At 41.9% G+C, this 21,088-nt stretch overlaps 1 protein-coding gene across 1 annotated transcript in view; it reads right to left on the minus strand.

Annotated features, from left to right (window-relative positions):
* The window catches only part of lrmda (leucine rich melanocyte differentiation associated), a 193,394-nt gene that overhangs the window by 45,837 nt on the left and 126,469 nt on the right, over window positions 1–21,088 (minus strand). Inside the window, exons 4-5 of the mRNA XM_079689021.1 lie at window positions 20,460–20,599; window positions 17,413–17,539 (exon numbers count right to left, since the gene is read on the minus strand). Coding sequence (XP_079545147.1) covers window positions 17,413–17,539; window positions 20,460–20,599 — 267 coding nt within the window. The remainder of the gene's footprint in view (window positions 1–17,412; window positions 17,540–20,459; window positions 20,600–21,088) is intronic.

The following is a 21,088-nucleotide window of genomic DNA, read 5'->3' on the forward strand; positions in this document are numbered from 1 at the left end:
AGAGTTGTCCTAACATATTACAACTGACTTAAGCTCTATCTTTCCCCTCAGTTAAGTCTCACTCGCTCAGAATCAAAATAACCAGGGAGACCGAGACAAGGAGAGAAAAGCGATACCGAGACCGAGGAGAGATTAGAAGATGGTGAGGGAAAAACCACACGTCCCTTTCTGACTGAAATAGAAGACTACTTCCGGCTCCAATTTCGGCATATGCCAGGGCGAGCTGCAGAAAGATAAATGAGCTCTTCAGAACCAAGAGGAAAATGATTATTTATCTGGCATGGCACTATTTACTGACATTAAGAATGATAATATCAATCAACAAGCTGTCAGCAACCCAAGTGGGCTGTGAGGAGAACAAAGGTGCCACAGTCTTTCCTTTGATACGTTTACAAGGAGATGTTGATGTACCTGCCATTCAGGTGCAAAATAATGTCATCACCACACACCCGGATCAGGGCCTGCTGCTCCACCTTAGTGATGAGTAAAAATGCCCAGGGCCCTTTCCCAGAGCTAGTGTTCATAGATAGGAAAGAAATAAAGTTGACAGGTTAATGAGCTAGCAATCAACACAAAAAGAACAGCAGCAGAGCACCAACATGTCTGCACTCCTCTTCCCCCTGTGAGATATAGCTGTGAGTAACAGATTTTTTCTACCTTTAGTGGTGATGAGCCGGAGAAAACACATGGCAACAGCATCAGGGAAGCGTCTGTGTAATTACTTTTGGCCATCTTTCAAACCTTTCTCTCTCAGGAGAGAGATGTGTGACAACATATGACAAGAAAGCCAACAGGCTTTCCATACAGAATAGTAGAATCCATCATCACTGAGGCAGACACACCTGTCTGGCTTTGAGAACAATGCCACACTGCCTATTTATTAGGTGCCAGAAAAGTTTATGTTTGTTCGGTGACAGTGACAGCAACTTGATCCTTTTCATTTTTGGAAGGGGGATCTCAAGCTTTGGGGAAAGGAGGGAGGAGGGGAAAGTCTGACTCACATTTTTTCTTTTCTCGGTGGTGCACAGTGACTTCTCTTTCTTCCTGATAGCTGTCTGCTAAGGAGTCAGAAGACAAATAACAAAGACTGTCATTCTCCAGGAGGCTTTAACTAATTCTTTTTTTTCCCCGCCACAAAAAAAGATACATATATCCTTCTGACATTTCAAGTCCAGTGCCATCTCATGCTTCCTTAGATTTGCAAGATATGTAAAGCTTTGCAAGGGGAGTGATTCAATTATCCATGATAGTTTGATATCTGTTTCCAGCAGGAACACAACTGATTAATAATAAGAAAAACAGACTTCATGAATGGCATCCTCTGCCAGAACCATTTCATATAAGAGAGCACTGTCATTGAGGTGAGCAATTCTACCACATTTTGACAGCTGCAATTTTCTTGGAAATATATTATGATCAAATAATTACTGTATTAAACAGGTGTGTATGTTTACTGGAAACAAATACTTCTGAAAGTTCATGCATATTGATGACATCCTCAAACAATATTTTTTTTTCAACAGGGAATTTTCATACAGTGGATTCGGATTAGTTTTAATATGAAACCTTAAATCAAATATATTTTTTCATCTGGGAAATTTATAAAATATATAATTCAAAGCATCATTATATACCTTTCAGATAAAGACAAAAGACGTTGAGGTGTACAGTATAACAGCTTCAGGTCTAACACTTGAGTCTAACTGTCTGCCAGCCATGTTGACGGGACAGTACAGGCTGTCATCTTAACAGTTAATAATTAGGCTTCCTCCTGCCACAAAACACGGTGCCACGGTGACAAAAGCCAATGGCAACGGAGGTGGCGGCTTGGCTGCCGCATTATAAATAGTCTGACCGGATGATTAATGAGAGGGGCCACCGAGTTAAAGCAGCAATCTCGCACACAGACAAAGGATGCCTGCACAGCTGCCTGCACACAACAAAATTAAACAAAACAGAACAAGACAAGCCCTGTCCCTCGATAGGAACAAGAATTGAGGCAGAGTGGCAGGGAAAGTGGAAACATGCCAAGAAAATAGATTATTGAATTTCGACCGACAGCTTATGAAGACTTTATTTAACCTCTAAGCGCTTTTGGGGGGATTCTCATTAACATTTTGACACTTTCAGTTAAATGGAGGGGTCAGGTTCCAAGTTGAAGAGGGAAAGGGAAATTATTTTTGAGATCATCGGGAAGTAGACATGGGAGCCTTGGGTAATTCAATAATTTAAGAAGCTGAAATAAGAAAGCTATGCCAAAATCTAATTTGTTTAGAGGAGATATTTTAGTTGCCAAACAAAGGTTGGCGGAGGATGGTTTCAATAGCACCACAGGGGCCTCATAACTAATGTCGAAGATAAACACAAAAATATCAGCAAGAGGCTTCTTCTTATTAAAAGCATCCGATAAAAGCTTAAACACTTCACACATGAATAGTGGTTAAATTAAACACTGTTTAGAATAAACATATGTAATAAAATAGTTGCAGTTAAGTGTTTTTGGTATACTCAAATGGTTCCTAAAGAATAAACCAATCTGTTTATTTGAAATTATTATTATGAAATTGTGTCAGCTTGTTTCCCTCTCACAATTTAGCTCTGAGTTTTGACAGTCAGTCATATTTCTCTCCCTGTTTCCATCAAATACCTTTATGTCACTCCAGCACAGTAATAAGGACACTTCTACTGTTAATGTTATCCTTTACTATTTTCAAATTATACTCATCAAAGCCGACACGTCAAGTTTTCCTCTTGAAGGAAAGTTCCACAAACCAACACAGATGCTCCGTTCCGCCAACTATTATCTTAAATATTTGGATGCACGGTTTCTTCAAGCAGTTTCCATTTGAAGGGCCTTATTCTTCCCCTCCACTTTGCTGTGCTCAGCTGGCAGGGCTCTCAGTCGTCACAACATCTCCTTTTAATGCCCCTGACAGGGGGTTATTTGCTCCCATATATGTTTTCTCTCCAATTACACCATGGCAGGCTGGAGGCTGCCTTGCCTCGCTGCTGAGATGCTGATGGGTCACCTCTTTGACTAGTCCTTCCTGCCTCCTGCACTATATTTTTCATCTTTTTAGAATCTATTAGAGAGGAGGAATCTCTCATTTGTCTGTCCTTGGTCCAAAGTGTTGTTTAACACCTGACAAGCATCAGTACCCCAATGCCAACAACCTTTCGGTGAGAACAGTAATATTGGCTTCTATTCTCAATGTCTGTGAGTGTGTCTGAACATTTTAAAGTAATAGTACATACATATTCTCAAGAAACATTCAGTTCATTGATTTGGTGCGTGTGTGTCAAATTGTAAGAGCACTTTATGCACAAAATAATTGCCCAAACAGACAAAGCAGCTGCAGTAGCAGTCACGCACACTTTCGAAATGTTTCAACTTGAATATTTAAAGCAGAGCACAATGCTTATCTTCACAAAAAAACAAAACATTAATTAGAATAATTTGCTTTATTCTTTGTGGCTGTTTACAGCGATCAGGCTGATCAAAGACAAAGTCAAATGATGCAAAGGGACTGATATCTCAAATAGACAAACCCTCTGAATCAATAGAGCAAAACAGACAGGATTTGTGAGTATAGCTTTAAGCTAAGTGGGTTGCCAAATGCAAAGGCTGCCATTGATACCACTATGAAAAATGCATGATTTCAGAGAGAGAACTCTTTTATCTACGAGGCAAGATCAATAGTGGGAAGGGGTTATGGAATCAAAGTTGTTTTGCTGATGCGGTAGTTAACTGACACTCGTAAAAACATCTGAATACAATTTGCGAGAACAAAGCGTGCTAAAAAGACAATTGGAGGAGAGTAAGGTGAAGTTATGTGGGTTGATCAACTTGCTTTTCACATTTAGGAAGGCAATATCAAACGCTGAGTGTGCAGGGCAGCAGAAGTCATATTAATTTACCACTGACAAGCTCTATGAAGGATCAGTGATACGTTCCTTTGTTTTTTGACTTGAACCGGAGTAACATTTAAATAAAAATCATAATAGCTACAACCACAAATACTAACTCAATGAGTCGCAGCATTTGTTTTTATCAGATAGGAGGTTTGGGCTTCTTCTAATCTTCCGAAACACTGACCCTCTAATCATCAATAGTTACAAACTACTGTAGTGCTGACAAAGAAATTATCTATTTAAAACAAAACCAAAAAAGGACCACAATGCAACATGACATTTGCTAGTTGTCGCTTGTACCCTAATATCAGTACATATGGATCTTTTAAATACATCAAACACAAACGAACTCTCAGAATGTTACAAATTAAATCCTCTGGCCCACCCTCAAACAACATCTGATCATTGATTTCAACATGACGCTGACAGATCTAACTACTCTGTAACTCAAGCCTGGCCTCTGTCCTGACCTTCGCCCTGTGTGTGGACTGAGGAAGAGCCAGCAGCTTTCAGCAGAGGCTTGGGCCTGTCTGGTCTGAGAATGTGACAGGAGATAGACGGAGAACAGAAAGAAAGAGCGAAAGAGAGGGTCACAGAAGGGAGAAAGGAAGACACAAAGGGAGAAGGAAACATGAGAGAGAGGCAATGAAAGTGAGTGAGAATGACTGGCAGACAGAGGGTTCGTCACAGGCAAAGAGTGAAGGCTGTGGCCACAGAGGGACCTGGTGAGAAAACTAACAGATAGCAATCTGAGTTATCACTCTGCGCCACGGCTAACAGCTAGCAGCTACCCTGTCACCGCTGCCTAAACAAGCCCAGTGTTTTCATCTCCATACACACAACGCGGCACTCTGTCTTTTCTTCTGATGGAGATAAGATGTATAAATTATGAGCAGCTGACAAAGTCTACTCCAGCGCCCCCGGCGTCTCATCAATCACTAGCCTGTGTGTCAGCAGGTAACTGACGTGGCCCCCGGAGGCACAGCCCCCGCTTTAGGTGTGTGAGTTTTTTTGTGTGCAAAAAAATGGTGTTTGCTACTGTGCAATTGGGCTTTTGTGCATCTCCAAGTATTGTGTGTGTGTGTGTGTGTGTGTGTGTGTGTGTGTGTGTGTGTGTGTGTGTGTGTGTGTGTGTGTGTGTGTGTGTGTGTGTGTGTGTGTGTGTGTGTGTGTGTGTGTCTGTCTGTCTGACTGTGTGTATATTCTATGTGAGAGGGTTGTGTAAACAGCTGATTCAGTCCTAACTCTAAGCTAGGAGAGAGAAAAGAGATACAAAGAAGAAATACACACAACTTGCACACATCAGCCAGACAAAAACAACGTCTCAGTGTATGCGTGTGAACTCAAGGTTTAACTGTTATACCTTGAGGTTATCATTGTGCTGAATATTCAAAAGAGAAACCTAGAAACTAGAAAGAAGGAGACATGCGAAAGCCTGAAAAGGGCTTCACAAATTGGTGACGTTGTGCTAGGTGGAGTCCTGCAGGCCTTAGAGGGCCAGTGGTAGACCACCCAGTATGATTATTGGTATTAACAATTTTCCATGAACCTGAGTTTCCGCTGTCAGCAAACCAAACATGGTCTGGGCCTTTGGTAGAGATGGTAGCCATGACAGACATACATCCAAAAAACACACTGCAATAATCTGCATTTTCAGGGTACTAGATTCCTATTTAATTTAGAGACATTATAAATGGCAACACTTGAGTTTTTAACACATTATTGCTTAAGTAAGCAACATAATGACACTGTGTGTCAGCAAAATAGCATAATTACAAGTTACAAGTTGTTAGTGTCTGATTTCACTTTGTTCCCATTTACAGGCCAATCATAGTCTTTTAACCGCTCATGTTTACTAGAGTTGATGCCTAATTTTATTGTAATAATTACAGGCTGTAGTGTCCAAACAGTGCAGATTACACGGGCATTATACAGTGTTAAATAATAGAAAATGATTTGGAGATTTTGCACTTTAAACCACAGCTTTGCTTTTATAGCCGTTCGTACATTTCTGCCTCTGGCACACATATGATAATTCCAAAACTGCCTATTTTAGTTTTAACTGAATTTCCATTCAAGGACGGTTTATTTGTTAAAAAAATAAAAAGTAGATATAAGCGCATTCAATGAAACATTAATTCCTCCTCGACTGAACTGGTATACGACCTCGAACCACATCGCTGCAATATTACACAATGTTTGTGTACACAGCCCAAAGCAGGTAGCGTTTGCTTGCGCACACATTATCGATCTGCTGTCTTGAAGTGAAGTTCAAGAGAAAGCGCAGCAGAAAATGTTGACTCCCCATGGGGAAAAGGAGAAGCAGCTCATCTCAGCACCAAAGAGAGGGAGGGCTGTCATGTTCCGTGTGATGAGCTGAAAGACTGGAGGCGGCCTGGAGCAGCGGGGTATTCCTTCCCCCAAAAAACAAACCTCCAAAAACAAACAGTTCCACCCCACAGAGAAGGAGATGGGACAGCGAGACAAGAGGGAAGAGCAGACAGGTGTCAGGAAAGAATGACATCTGTGACAGAGGGCACTGAGAGAGGAGCTGGAGGAGATGAGAGGATGAGCATCAGACTTGTTATCTACCTCCTTTTCTGGCCTGCTGGTTTGGTTTCTAGTCTTGTCCTTCATTTCTTGATCAAACTCATGAATAATGTACCATTAGCATTAGTTAGAGTCATCGCAGTATCAATGATACTATTGTTACGAGGGGGGTCACGTCCTAAGACACATTATCTTTGAAACCCTTCTAGAGAGAAAGGGAGAAGATGTCTGGAATTCAGCTGACAAAAGCACTCAGTCGTCTTGAAATCTGATGAGTCTGACAGGATGTGAGCCCATCTGATCCACTGCCGTCTCAACATTCCCCTACAGGGGGTGAGGGGGGGTGAGGGGGAGGGGGGAGATGGGACGGACAGGCTGCTCTTCACCGTGCTTTTAGCACAGGTGTGATGAAAGTCGGAGCCACCGCAGCTCGGCCCACCTCTCGGATTACCCCGAACACGTCTATTGACGGACGTTGCCAGTTGGCAGGCAAATCGCTGAGAAGTGATGCCCGTTGTGGTGTGCCCATCTGCCTGCTGCATGGAAACAGCATATCAGGTGTTCCTGGGGGATACCTATTATCATATCATATTAAATGTCTGGGCTATGGGTTACAGTTGTATGTCTTAACAAAGTAAAAGATAGATGTAATGATAGATTGTACAGAAAGGGACACAGTGTGTTTTGTTCTACAAGGTGAGATCTGTCACGCTGACTGTGGACACCTTTGAGAGTGGTTTATTAACACAGACAGACAAACAGTAATAAAGAGAAATAGAGATGCATTGTGTGTCCAAATGGCTTTGCTTGCCAGACACTACCGCAGTACTGTACTTTCTGTACTTTCACTTAATCAGACTTGATGAAATGACAAAGCTTTGTGCCACACTGCCTAGAGAAGATATCCGTGAAATAAAATATGTTTTAATCATGACTTACAGTACATGTCACAGGATATTGTAATATAGACCTTTACAGTACAGTGCATACAAGTCAGACCTATTCCGGGAAGAGGCCCTATGAACCTGTCAGCTTGCAACTGAACACCAACTGCAAATAGAAACTGTCAGAGGTTATAACGCCTTTGATAACTAATGAAAGATGCAAATAATTTGACACTGACAATTCAAAAACATGCCTTGCTCATACAAAGATGATGAGCTTAATACTCTTTGTTTTAGCCTGTAAAGGATTCAGATGCAGTTCTTTAATCGCGCGTTTCAAAAGAATGAAGCTTCACCTTCACTAAGCTCTCATCACAACCACACAAGCTAACAAAGAGGAAACATTCTTTGCAGAATGGTGACACTGAAACAGTGTGGCATTAAGGATCTTGACCCACTTCACTGCCCATCTGTGCCCTGTAGGTGTATGCCAATCCTTCACAGCCCTCTCCAACACTCCCGTGAATGACAGAAGAATGTGGTTTGAGTGTCACTTGACCCCTCTGCCCCCGCAATGACCTCAAGTGCACCCTGGGTAGCCCTCAGTCTTTCACATATTTCCACTGCTAAACAATAATGTCTCCCTCCTCCTCCTTCGTCTCAACTTAATTTCCTCTTTATCGCTGTCCAATTCTCCCGTCGCCCTGTTCATCACCCTGCTGCTCTCATCCCCTTTTCTGCCTCTATTCAAAACTCAGATAAAAAAAGAGCCTTTTCCACCAGTAGAAACCCGTAGGGATGAGTGGCTATTCAGAGTGTGATTGTAGGGGGGAAAAGGGCTGCTGTGTTTGTGAAAATTGGACGAGTGTGTGGATTTTGGACAGATGCATATGAGAAGTGCACAGTGTAAGGGCACACTTCAAATGTATATAGGAACAAAACAGCTAAAGAGTCTCTAAAGTCGAGAGGCAGCACCCCTTCAAAGCGTGAGAATTAATTCACATCCACCATGCTGCTGTGCAAACCTTTGTTGAACATTTGGACCAGATGAAATAAAGCCTTTATTTGTTTGCCAGTGTACTTGCAAACTCACAATCTGCCATCCTTAAATTATTTTTCGACTCACTTAAAATGCCTTCCTCAGGCTAATTGATGTGTTGTGCAGATATTATTGAAAATGAATGTTCTCTCTGTCACTCAAATGTGAAGCTCTTGGCAGGCTAAGCCCTTAATGCACCAGATTTAACTGGTTAATCCTGTGAACAACTATTCAGTTTGACTCTCAGGTGGAAAGGTCGCACAGCAAGGCCCGCCTTCCTTCAACCTACACTATTCCTTCAGTCTTAGCCTCCAACCTAAACATGCTCTCGCCCTCATCATTGGCCTCTCTCACCCCTCCGCAGCCGTGTACCCACCTGCATGCATAAGCTACAAAGCTGGAGGTGTCAAGACTACCTGTCTCAACAGCACCCCCCTTGCTTGACCTGCGGATAGCCCTCGGGGACATTAATTATAGAGTAGTCTGACTTGTTGAGAGGAAAGAGACAGACAGAGAGAGAGAGACAGAGAGGGAGAGACACAGAGGGTGAACGGTAGAGAGCAGGAAAAGATAAATGTAGAGATGTTGTTACAGAAGCTGTCACCTCCTAATCATGTCATCCTGCTGTACAGAGGTGATGCTGAGGCTTCACTCGATCAGGTTTCCCATTCGTCATCGGTGCTGGTTGGTGGTGGGCGTGGTGATGGTTTTGGAGAGGATATGGGGGGTATAATGATTACTCTAACTTTCCCACAAAGGTCACATTTTAAACTCTCTATGTCAACTGGCCTAAAAATGTTATCAAAATAATGTAACAACGTTATTTTCTGATGTTATTGTCACTCAAATATCCATTTGTTAGCCCTTTTTTATGTCAGTGTTAAATCATTACATGCGGTGCAATGGATCTGGCTGTTTACGCAAAGCGTAGACAGCATATTGCATAGCTAGTGTTTCTGTTCAAGGGAAACTTAAAAGGAACACAACATAAAACTGCTGCATCCATTTCTGAGTGTTCAATACTTTGCTTGTGGGCAAAAACATGGATCTAATATGACATTTCTGTATGTGCTTTAAAGACAATGTGTACTCGGCAAGCGTGGATAGACACTGAACTGCCACTGAGTGATCAGAGCAATCTGTCCAAACAAATGGAGGCTCCTCTTGCGCATTACCGCGTTAGATTATACGACTCTCGGCCATTTGATTCCCCACCGTCTCGACAGATTCTGTTTCTAATGGGCCGAGTGGGATTTCACAAAACGCAAAATAGGGAGAGGTCAACGTGTTTGAAGGTTATCCCTGTCTGGGAATCAAAATAAATAACTTTCAGGTGTGCTATTCTCTGTCAGGTGAGTGTCTTAATGATGCCAAGTTAACACATACTAAATAACAGTGTCTCCCTACGCACTGACAGCCTCAGAAATAATTGACCAGCATGCTCCAAACTGAGACGCAGTAGGCAGAGAATTCAATCCTGCAGCTGACAGAACCCATTGAGCATGTCACCAGATTTTGCATTATACACAAAGCAATGTCAGGTCAGGGATGCGGCCTCCTGCTAGTTATTTGCGATTGCATCTCTGAGGGTAAATTACCTGGCGCTCAAAAATATGGTCAAGTTAACTAATTTCCTGACAGCACGCTGTCTCATAAGAGAAGTCTCAGATTTACTGCCTGTCAAAAACATGATGAAATGTTTTGTTTTTTTCTCATTTCTTTCTGAAAATGCTTGGCAGCCTCTCAACTAAGAGCTCATATTCAATATCCTCTCTCGGTGTGCCGAGGACATCTCTAATTCCAGACAAAGACGCACGGCTGAAAATGAACAAAAAAGAAACATAACCTTATTATGTTTGAAGGCTACCAGCAGTGTGTCATTTCATCCACAAGTTCCCATGCAAAAAATGACTGCTTGGGGGGCTGTCAAGTGATGTAACATAGTTCTAAAGCCCTTATTAAGGAAGCAGGGAAATCCATTATCCCGTCGACCCCTGCACTCTGACAACTACCCACATACAGTATATGGTGTCGTGTAATTTTGTTGTTATACATGTGTAAATCATTCACTTTCTGTCAGAACAGAGGTTTTAACAACAATACCTCACCTCACAGATGGGGTCACAGAGAAACCGAATCCCACCGCAGACAAAGCATAGTTGTACCTGGGAGAGCACGGCCTGGCACTGATAGCGACAAAGATCACAATAGCCCAGTGATGGTGTGAAAACTGCCTTTAAGCTATACCATGCAGGGGGGACAATACAGACAGGCTCCCCCACCACGGCGCTCAACAGTGTCCGTTTTAAAGTTCACAAAGCGGCTCCAAGGTCTGCCTACCCTTTCTTTTTCTCCCTGTCTCTTTTTTATGTTTTCTCATTCAGCTGGACGGTTTGGCCTATCATCGTCCCCACAATGACAGTAGGTGGAAACGCTAGCTTTCATTACACAAAGTATAAATAGTGTAATCTATCAGCCCTGCCAATCAGGATGATTGATTATGGGCTGTCAGGGAGGAGAGTGACACATTAGAAAAGTTTGGTTAACAATGCCTGTAGCTGGTGCGGGGCTGCTGCCACCCAGCCCAGTGATTAATGTGTTGTCAGCCTGTAATCCCACACCCACGCTTAATGAGGCAAGAATTTATCATCTTGGCAGAGTGGCAGATGTCAGGGGGAAAGGAATCCAAGTGGCTGGAAACAATATACTTTTTCTAGCCTGTGCTTGACATGTCTGACAAGCTCTAAAAACCACAAAGAAGGTCTGTGTAAGCACAAACTTCAGTGGAGGGACTTTCAGCTCTAGCGCCGTCCTCGGCTGCACGCTTTTGAAAGTCGCTGCTGAAAGAAGACTCTCATTAAGAATTCACTGAGGAAAACTGGTATAATGGATTTAAGGAAAAGTCTTATGCCACCGTATGTGCATATTAAAGGAGAACACCTTTTATTGTTTCACACTAATAAACTTTTACTATGGACACAATGGTGAATCATAAATAAAAGTGTCACTTTCGCACAGACTATCCACCTTATCTAACACAGATTTTAAGCTCGAACATTCATTAACTTTCTTAATAGCATATCAACATCTGCAAGTCATAAACAACAACAATTTACTTGAATTATCTGATTAAAATCTGAATGTGAATTAAAGCAAAGCTGCCTCGAGAGGATGCACATGACAATCAACTTCAAAGTAAACTATAAATGCGAGTGCTGAAATAGTGATTAATGTGCACTGTCAACATCAACTAAAATAGACAGTCAAAGAAATAACTGATCTCTTTCAGAGATTTAAAGTTTGGCACATTTCTCTGGAAACACCCGGTGGGGTAGTGGGTAAGAATGAAAGATGGATTTTTTTTTTTGTGCTCAGAAAACAGTAAGCCAGCTGTCTCTCATTAGGCTAGCAGCATCTTCGAGTCACCAAGAGACCAACTGGGAGGATTAGCTCTGATTGGACTGATAGGCCAACGCACTGGGACGCTGCACTGTGTAATAGCTAAAAGCATCATTTGATAAGAAGTGTAATTTAAGAGTTGCCTCAGTGGCTATAACATTGTTGCTATAAGTACGTGTACAGAGATGGTGGAGTTTTTCAACCCCTTGGCAAGCAATGAAAGAAGACTCGGTTTCATAAACAAACGAAATAACAGTGAGATTTAGATCTGCGTGCAGAATATGTTTTAAATTTGTTTAAAGCATTAAGAGTTAAATAATACTGGAAGTTGGAAGCAAGTTATTTCCCTGAAGGTGTTTGTGTCTTAAAGGAACTTTGAAAAATCACTATAAAAAACACGGCCCTTCCCAAAGCCTTATAAATGATCTAGTTGGAACAGTTTGTGTAAAAAGCAAAGGCTTAGTAGCTTGCCAATCCCAGGCACTCAATATTATTGCACTAATAAAACTTAACAAAGACTTACATTATACAGATACAAAAAGAGAAAAGTTACGTGAGCGATCACATGATTTGCAAAGTTTATGAAAACTTTATATCAAAATGGGAGAGGGAGACATCTCATTATTGCTGGCCAGCCTTGGCCTGTTTTCTGACAGGCCTCAAACTCCACCGCTAAACACAAGAGACGTCGAGACAACAAATACTTCGCCACAGAGGCGTTCCTTCTCTGTATTGGATGCCAGCAGAAGGGGAGGAAAATCAGTTAATGCAACGCGGCCACTTCAGCGTCTCATAAAAGCCCTCACAAAAACACATGTTTGTTTTTATGCTGTGCGTTTAGCCAAAAATGAGTAATACATCCATCATTTTCCCTTGCAAGAGTGACGTGACACTCAGGTCATGCACCCCATGTCTCCAGGCTTTGAAAGAGGCAATAAATCAATCTTGGCGCTATTACTTACAATTAATTGTGCTTTAAAGTTTTACAGTGTGTTTATGATATGCAGGGCCCGGATGATTTATGTGAAGAGTTTGAGTCACTCCCTCTAATGGCTGTTGTTTTCCTGGTTTATAACCCCCACATGACCTCACAGATTAAGCTGCCAGAATGCTTGAAACCGGGCCTGTTGCACTGATCCAAACACGGGACAGGCAAACCACTCACAGAAAAATGACAAACACACATACCTGAGAGAACAAACATGGGCTAATCTGACACAAACCACGCCGTGTATTTTGTTTAATATACAAACTAAACACGTCCAAACAATTATAAACAGCTGTTTTAACACTTAGGATATGTTGTCATTAAAAGACGGAGAACAGCCGTGTCTCAAGTGATGCTATTAAGAGATAACAAGACATTATCTAAGATGGGAAAGAGAACATCATTTGAAAACAAGCAGAACACAATATGTCAGCAAGTAATTTTTGTCTGTACATAAAGCAGACCGGCATTCAGTATGGTTACAGTTTGCCCACAACGCCTACCCAATCCGCAGTGCTGTCCTTAATCAACCTTTTGTATATTGTACATATTGATTCAGGAATGTGTCGTGAAGGAAAAGTAACGTAGTAAATGTATAATAGCTGGTGCAAATACAGAACCGAGCAGAAAGCAGAGAGTGGTAATAAACCTGCTTCCACAGCAATCTGTTGGGTTGTATTGCCTTCCCCTGTTGAGAACCATATTCTTTGAGTTTTCTCTGAGGACACATTTGTTCAGTAAAATGATTCAGCAAACCCACTGAAGGCACATTCACAAAGCGCTATATTGCATGCTGTTTGTTATGTTTGAGAGCTTCGGGGAACTCATAACTCTCGAGCACAGATGTACGTGGCAACATACTTTACGGGGTACATTTGAGACTTGAAAAGGAAGCAAAACAACCAACCTATGGCCTTCTCTTTTTCCACTGTTGCTTTTCAACAACGCCACAATCATGCATCACATAATGCAAAGTCATGGGTCTTAAACCATGCTGTCGATCTTAGATTTGGACTGTTTCCTTCAGCGCAAACTTAAAATGAACTGCCGTCTGCTGCAGAGTAAAACAGGTTAGTGTCTGGGGAAGAAAAAACAGAACTGAAAAGATCCACTTGAGGACTTTCCTGGCTGTGTCACTGTCAATTCTGCTGAAGAACCGTTACCCTGTGTGCAGAGACTCATGGGACCCGGGAGCTGGCTCGAGCCACCCTGCAATGCAGTCTGCTTTACATTATACGCAGAAGGATGTGGGGAAAAACTTGTGTTCATGCTAGAAAATCAAGTCAAATACTCCATCCAGACAAAATCTAAGTGACATCCGAGGAACATTTATACCCGCTGACGTAGCTACCAAGCCGTGCCTAGTAAGGGGGGAACCAAGGACCTACTTCATTCACTGTGATACACTCTTAAACATGTGGCAAGGGGTAAATGTTATTCTACTAGTTAAATTTGCTACGCACCTTTTTTTAGCAGGGCCTGGGATCTGAAAAACAGAATGTACTGTCATAGTGTTTTGATAGACATGGCCAGTTTAACCCAAGGGTTCGACAGCATAATGTGGGCTCCGTGGCAGGGTGGAAGGAGGTGGAGGAACCGAGCCAAAACGTACCACATGTATTTTCCGAAAGCTGCTCAACACAGTCCAAATGGCTCTACGTGGTTTAACGCCATTTCATTCCATGACCTCTAAATCCTCAAAGAGAATTATCACATTATAGCATTCCAACACGCCCAATTTCCCAAAATACAGCTCAAGGCTTTTCCACTCTGACTCTGCTTAGTGTTGTGGTTTTGGGAAAACACTTCAATCGTGCCCGCTGCATTTTTTGTTGTTGTTTACTTCAGGTATTTATATATATTTTTCCTCTTTCTACTCTTTTTTCTTCGCCATTTTGCCTCTAACTCTATCCGGCTGTTTGTCTTTTCTACTGAGAGATGCAAAATACTGTAACATTAACCCAAAAAGAGAAAATGACCAACTTCTAAGTTTGATGCAAGTCAGAGAAAGCTCAGCACCCACTAATGGTGTCATGCCCACTAGTGCATGAAGGCACAATTAAAGGAGTCACACAATTATCTTCAGTGTATGAGCATGGCTAATCTACTATATGCCTTGTCCAATTGTTTGACTTAGTAGTAAAGTTTTAACTCGAAGATATACACATTTAAAAAAACGTTTTGGTAAATTCTGCCCTCACAAATCTCATCACTTGTCTGCCTTTCTGCCTTTTTCCTGCAAACAACCGGCCTGTGACTGTCTGGTTGTGATTTAGTCAACATGGAAAACATTGGGAATGTATGAAAAGTTATGGTGTTCAGGTTGTGCTCAAGACCTTAACTGCTTTATCAGAACCATGTGGCGGCGCTCAGTGCCATGCCATAATGGCATGATTGAAAAGGAGTTAAAACTGTGGTCACAATCCACTCCGATATGACTCAAGAGAGGGTCTCCAAAGTTCAGCACTGTCTCTTTCATAGCGAGTCCATTAACTGTTCCAATACCCACATCATGCAATGGGAATGATCTGATAGAGCCGGGGCTCTTTCTTCAGATTAATGCTGTCATGAATGGGCATGTATAACTGTGACCCTGCTACAGTTGCTGCTGTTTCTATGGTTTCAATTTATCTACTGTAAACATCGGAAAGGAGATTTGTCATATGAGGTCCTAAAGGAAAAATAACTATAAGCGGAGCAAAAAACTTTTTACAGTATAAATAAACCTTTTAAATCATGGCTGTAGCCCGTATTTTTTTCCTTTAATACTTGCGCTAATTGAGACTCAAATGGTAGCGCAAGCGACAGCAAGACAGCTAATTACCATCCTTTGTAATGAAGCAAATGGCAGACACTGTACCCTGAGCCACTGTTATGAGCAACACCCCGCTGTACCAGACATAAAAGCAAACACAAATATCTAATTATGCCGTCGTCTCTCCTCGCTTTCCTCTTCTGTTGCAGACGTTGCATTAATTGGTGGCCCGCACTATTGGTCAGCTTACAATCACTCTGATGATGTGGACAATTAGAGCCGGGAGGTACTCATGGCTCATCAAGTCTGTGATAGTTGACACATCACGTCTCATCTAACTCAAAACAAATGTTATGGAAATGCTGCTGCGGCAGTCCAGGGCCCAGACACGGGATATGTCCTGGCAAAAATATCTTCAATGTGTAGACTCTGATAAAAAGGAACTGCTGAACGTCAGATAGTAAGTACTGTATTTTCAAGCACACACAATACAGTAAGGTAGACGTGTATTTATCAAAGCTGTAACATTTTAGTTTGCATAGGGAATAAATAATCATATACAGCAGGTTCAAAGACACAAAGACAGAAAAACACACACATCATGTCAGCTAGAATCAGTGATTATCTCTGCTTTCATCTAAGGCTGTGGCGACAAAGGCAAACATTTATTTTTTACTGACAAGCTATGTAAATAAAATCTCATGAAGTGGCTTTATCCTGCCAAAAAGCATTGTAGAGGTCCTTAGTTTCTTTTTATATAAAGTGGATGAACAGTGTTTTCATTCCACTTTTCTCTATCTACCAAACATGCCAGACTGAGGTTAAATTATTTCAGTGTTTTGCTTTCCCGCTTGCCACTTGTATCAAGAATCAAGAACAAAGCATAGTATGAACTGACACTAAAAGAGTACACTATCTTAGCTGATTGTCTCAAACAATAAATATTTTGTTTTCCTCGTGCACTTTTAAACTCAACAGACACACATGCTTCTGATTTGTCATTTGATCCCTTTGCTCTTGCTACTCTGGATCCATGTGTACCTCCCGAGCTCACTGTCAGAGCCCCAGAGACCTTGAAACGACAAAGATTAGCTGATCCAAAGAGTAAATATTTCATGACCTTACAATTACATGAAATCAAATCTAGGCAAAAGCCGTTCATTTATATTGCATTATCAAAGGGGTGGAAGACGGAGGGAAAAAGGGGATGGAAAGGGGTGAAGTGGGTATATCTATGAACCTCCCGAACTCTAATTAGTCTGTGTGGCCCAAAACAAGAGAGCGAGGAATAAGTGCACGGGCTAGGGATAATTAAGCGATTGTGAGCGGCATGTACGTGAGCTGTCACTCCAATCGGCAGCCATGTCACACTTGGTAACACAACCGCGACCGGACAGCTGGCCGTCGTCTTTGATCTGGGCTCATGCATACGGAATCAGGTCAGGCTGTGGTCACACACAGTTACACACTCACACACACTCAGAGACAACACACACACACACACACACACACACACACACACACACACACACACACACACACACACACACACACACACACACACACACACACACACACACACACACACACACACACACACACACACACACACACACACACACACACACACACACACACACACACACACACACACACACACACACATACACTTTAAGCCATAGTAGAGCCTCTTTACAAAGGGCCACAGTGTTAGGACCTTTGTAAATAGAGACTGACAGTCAAGTATGCACAAGAAAAAAAGGAAGGATAAATGAAAATAATGGAAAAGGGAAGAAGGGGATGAATGTGACAAATCCACTCAAGACTTCAGAGGGACTACTTTTTTTAAACGGGGTTTACACACAAAAAACAGAGCTTAACTTACAGCTTCCGACTTGGGTTTGACCACTTTCATGAATGCTCCTCTTGCCTGCGCCTCCATCCCCTCTTTTATGGTTACTTTCCTGGTATCCAGGAACTTCAGCTGGGGTAACTTGTGCAGAACAAAGTATCTGTGAGAAAAAAACAATTCAACTTAAAACTCGTAAACCGTACAGCTGCCATAAAGGTCTCCTTGTAGGCCTGTTCTTGACAATGACACAAACAGAGAATCTGAGGAAGTGTGTAAACCGTGACACACTAATCAAACTGACACACATTCTAATATGTAAATGCACGCATCAACACAACTTGAAAAGAAGCCATGTTTACTGAGATGTAATGGTGGTGCAGATTTAATGGTGATATTTTCTTGTATGTAATAACCTTCAAAGCTGATAAGAATAAGTACGACATATAAATAGCACGAAAGGAGATACAACCCGTCTGCCAGAGCTGTCATTCTGGCAGCATCACAGATATCTCTCTAAGCTTTCAGACACACTCTGTCTTTCATTGGGAGGGAGAGAAACGTCAGAAGATAATGGTTGGAATACATAGATGACAACAGATCCTTTCACAGGCAGGCAGGGATAGAGGAACCAGTATGTCAGGGCTGAGCTAGTAGCCAAAAAGGACATGCATGCAGCACCTAAGTGGAGGGTGAGAAAGGACGGGGGATATGGGCACAGAAAAGACCTGTGCGCAAAGAGCCGTGGCAAATTGATGATGGCGATGGCGATGAGGGGAGATGGCAAAGCCCGTGTCAAGTTTTCATCACCTGAGGATTATAAGGAGGGGATGCTGGGAGAACGTTTAGACTGACACGGAATAGAAAATATCTCTGTGCGAATTTAAGAATGATCTGATGTCATTTAAATGAAAACATAGAGTGCTTATCTACAACAAAATGATTAAACGCTATGACATGGCTCTGAATGTATTCTTATAGGAATATTATTACAAGGTAAAATGACCTGCTCCTAACCCCTTATACGAGCATGTTTTCCTATGAGAGCAGTAGCACTCAAATACAAGAGGCCCAAATCGCATCCTGTGTCTCCCTGCCTGTAAAAGGACTTTGTTCAGGGCATTTTCATGATGAGATGTGAAGATGCCCTTGGGAGACATGCAGGGAGGTTATTCTCCATAGGTAACCTACCATCACAGGGTCAGAGCAGATGACAAGGCTCTGTCAGCCAGTAGGGATATTAATGATTCAACCCAACCAAAGAGGGAGGATAAGAGAGCACAGGGGGGTAGGGGGAGGAGAGATGCCTGGAAAAAAACCTCAGACTCATATCCTTTTTTCGAAAAATTTGATAATAATATGATATGTGCTGTTTGGAAGCGGTTGTGTTAAAGTCAACTAAATGATAATAATTGATCATATTTTTTTTACAATTGAATTGATATGGAAAATGATCAGGTACCCAATTATATATTTTTTAAATGTTTTATTAATTTAATTTGTAATGGAAAATGTAATGCATTTATTTGTATTGAATAGTAACATAGTTTCTCTGTTTTCTACTGTAATTTTGCCTATAAATGCTAAATACAATGACATGTTTTTTTCTTAAAGATTGTAATTCTGGTTAAAGTTTAACTAATAGTTAATTAGAAATGAAGACACTAGGAAACAATGGAACCTGCTAAGAAAATTAAGTCATTATAATTAGTATAACATCTATGAAAGAAAAAAAAAATTAAAAAAAAAATAGTTATAGCCTTTTTAAATAAAAATTCAGCAACTGCATTTAAAGCATTTAGAAAAGAAGGTTGAGTGAGCACAAAGTGCAGCTGCTGGTTAGGCGCCACATGGAAAAACTCTTTGATCTGCCACAAAAGGAGATTGAACAAACTGATAATTTTCCTCAAGATAAGAGGTTAAAATGTCACATTAAAATATGTTAATCTTTAAACATCACAGAAACAGAGAGAATGGGATGAGACGTTTTGTGAGGAGACAGCTTCCTGTTAGCACAATGCCACAAAATCAGTAACCATTGTGGTATAATTTAATAACAGCCTTAAACTCATGTGTTATTGTAGTACTTTAAATGGCCACTGATCGTACGCATGGTCGGCTCAGAACAGGACAACATTTAACCTCGGCGCACACTACACAACACTGTGTGAACGAATAGTCTGTTTCTATGTCATTGCACTAATTGGGGCACCGATGCAACGCACCAGGGTATTTCACTTGAGAGACCAAAAGCTCCCGAGGCATTGGGCTGGGTATTTATTGCCCAAGGCCAGTGCTGTCACGACCTGCATACAGCCTAACCTTGTCAGACATGAAATCTGCATCACGCTCAAATTGATGTTTTACTATGTGACACATTATGAATATTACATTACAGGACCCTAGACGTTGTCAGTCAAAACAGAACAGCTTTCCTCACCAGCAAGATAAGCATGCGAGGAGAGGGGAACGGGGGAGGAGGGGAAAGTGAGAGAGGGGGCTGGGGGGGGGGGGAAAGGTAGACAAAAAGAGAGAAGAAAGATTATTCAAGAAAGGCATGGGTGGTAAATGATTAATAAGCATCGCAGAGTCAGAAACAAGCACTTAGGGCTAAAACAGACAAAAGAGAGTATGCTTTTCGCCTTTTATCGCATTTCATGTAAAGGTCCCTGACAAATGGTGGTCATATTGCATGGCTTGAGGCCTCGCTTGATGTTTAATGCATCATCTGCTCTGGTAAGGCAGGGTAGTAAACACTCATTTGTGGTGGTGACTAGTCACACATGAAATCCATTTTGCAAAATGCAGTGTAGAGGGGCCAGTTGACAAAGCTTTTAGAGTGATGTGGTTACATCCACAGTCTGCCTGTGAAATGTAGGGGGCTGGATGTTCAAAAAAGGAACATCTCCAAATCCATTACTTACAAAAAGCTATCACTCTGAATAGCTTAGCATCAAAACTGTCTGACTGAAAGTATAAACACACAGACACGGAACATTATCTATCCATCTATCTAAACGGGTCACAGTAGTTTCTTTTTCTTATTTATGTGTTACATCAGCACAGTGGATGTTGTTACTGACCTGTATCTCTGGTAGTCGTCCTCGTCGTTATCCGGGCTGACCAGCTGGTTGGGGCAGGCCTCATTTCCCAGCAGGCTTAGGTACTTCAGTGACGGGGTCACATCAGCCAAGTGTTCCAGCAGGGCCTCGATATCAGTCAGGTGTCAAAGGGCGGATGTCAAGGACCTAGCACTGTTAATTACATTAGCATTTACTACCCGCACCGCCCCTCCCGGGCCTGTCTGCACTAAAACACGTCACTGTCAAATTTACCGAGGTGCTCAAAGGGGCTAGTCACTGGCTTTGTGAGACTGGGCAGACAGAGGGGCAATTTAAGGTGCAGGCTTTGGCATATAGTAGTGACACAATTTGGCTGCTGCTCTCTCTCCCTTTCTCTCGATCTCTTTCATTTCCTAGGTGGCCGGGTGCAGAACAGTGACAAAATGATGGATGCCCTGTGGTTCAAACAGTCCGTGCTTCCCAGAGCCTTGCTGTGGAAAACTTTTGCGAAACGTGGAAAAAACAAACAGCCCCTAAGCAGGCACATTCATCACTAATACATTCACTTGGAAAATTGAGCCCCAAAGTGTCAAAATACAACTGCACTAATGCAGTGCTCGAGCTTTAAAATGGCACTGTGCCACGACAGG

This window comes from Notothenia rossii, assembly GCF_949606895.1.
Source record: "Notothenia rossii genome assembly, chromosome: 6".
NCBI classification, from domain to species: domain Eukaryota; kingdom Metazoa; phylum Chordata; class Actinopteri; order Perciformes; family Nototheniidae; genus Notothenia; species Notothenia rossii.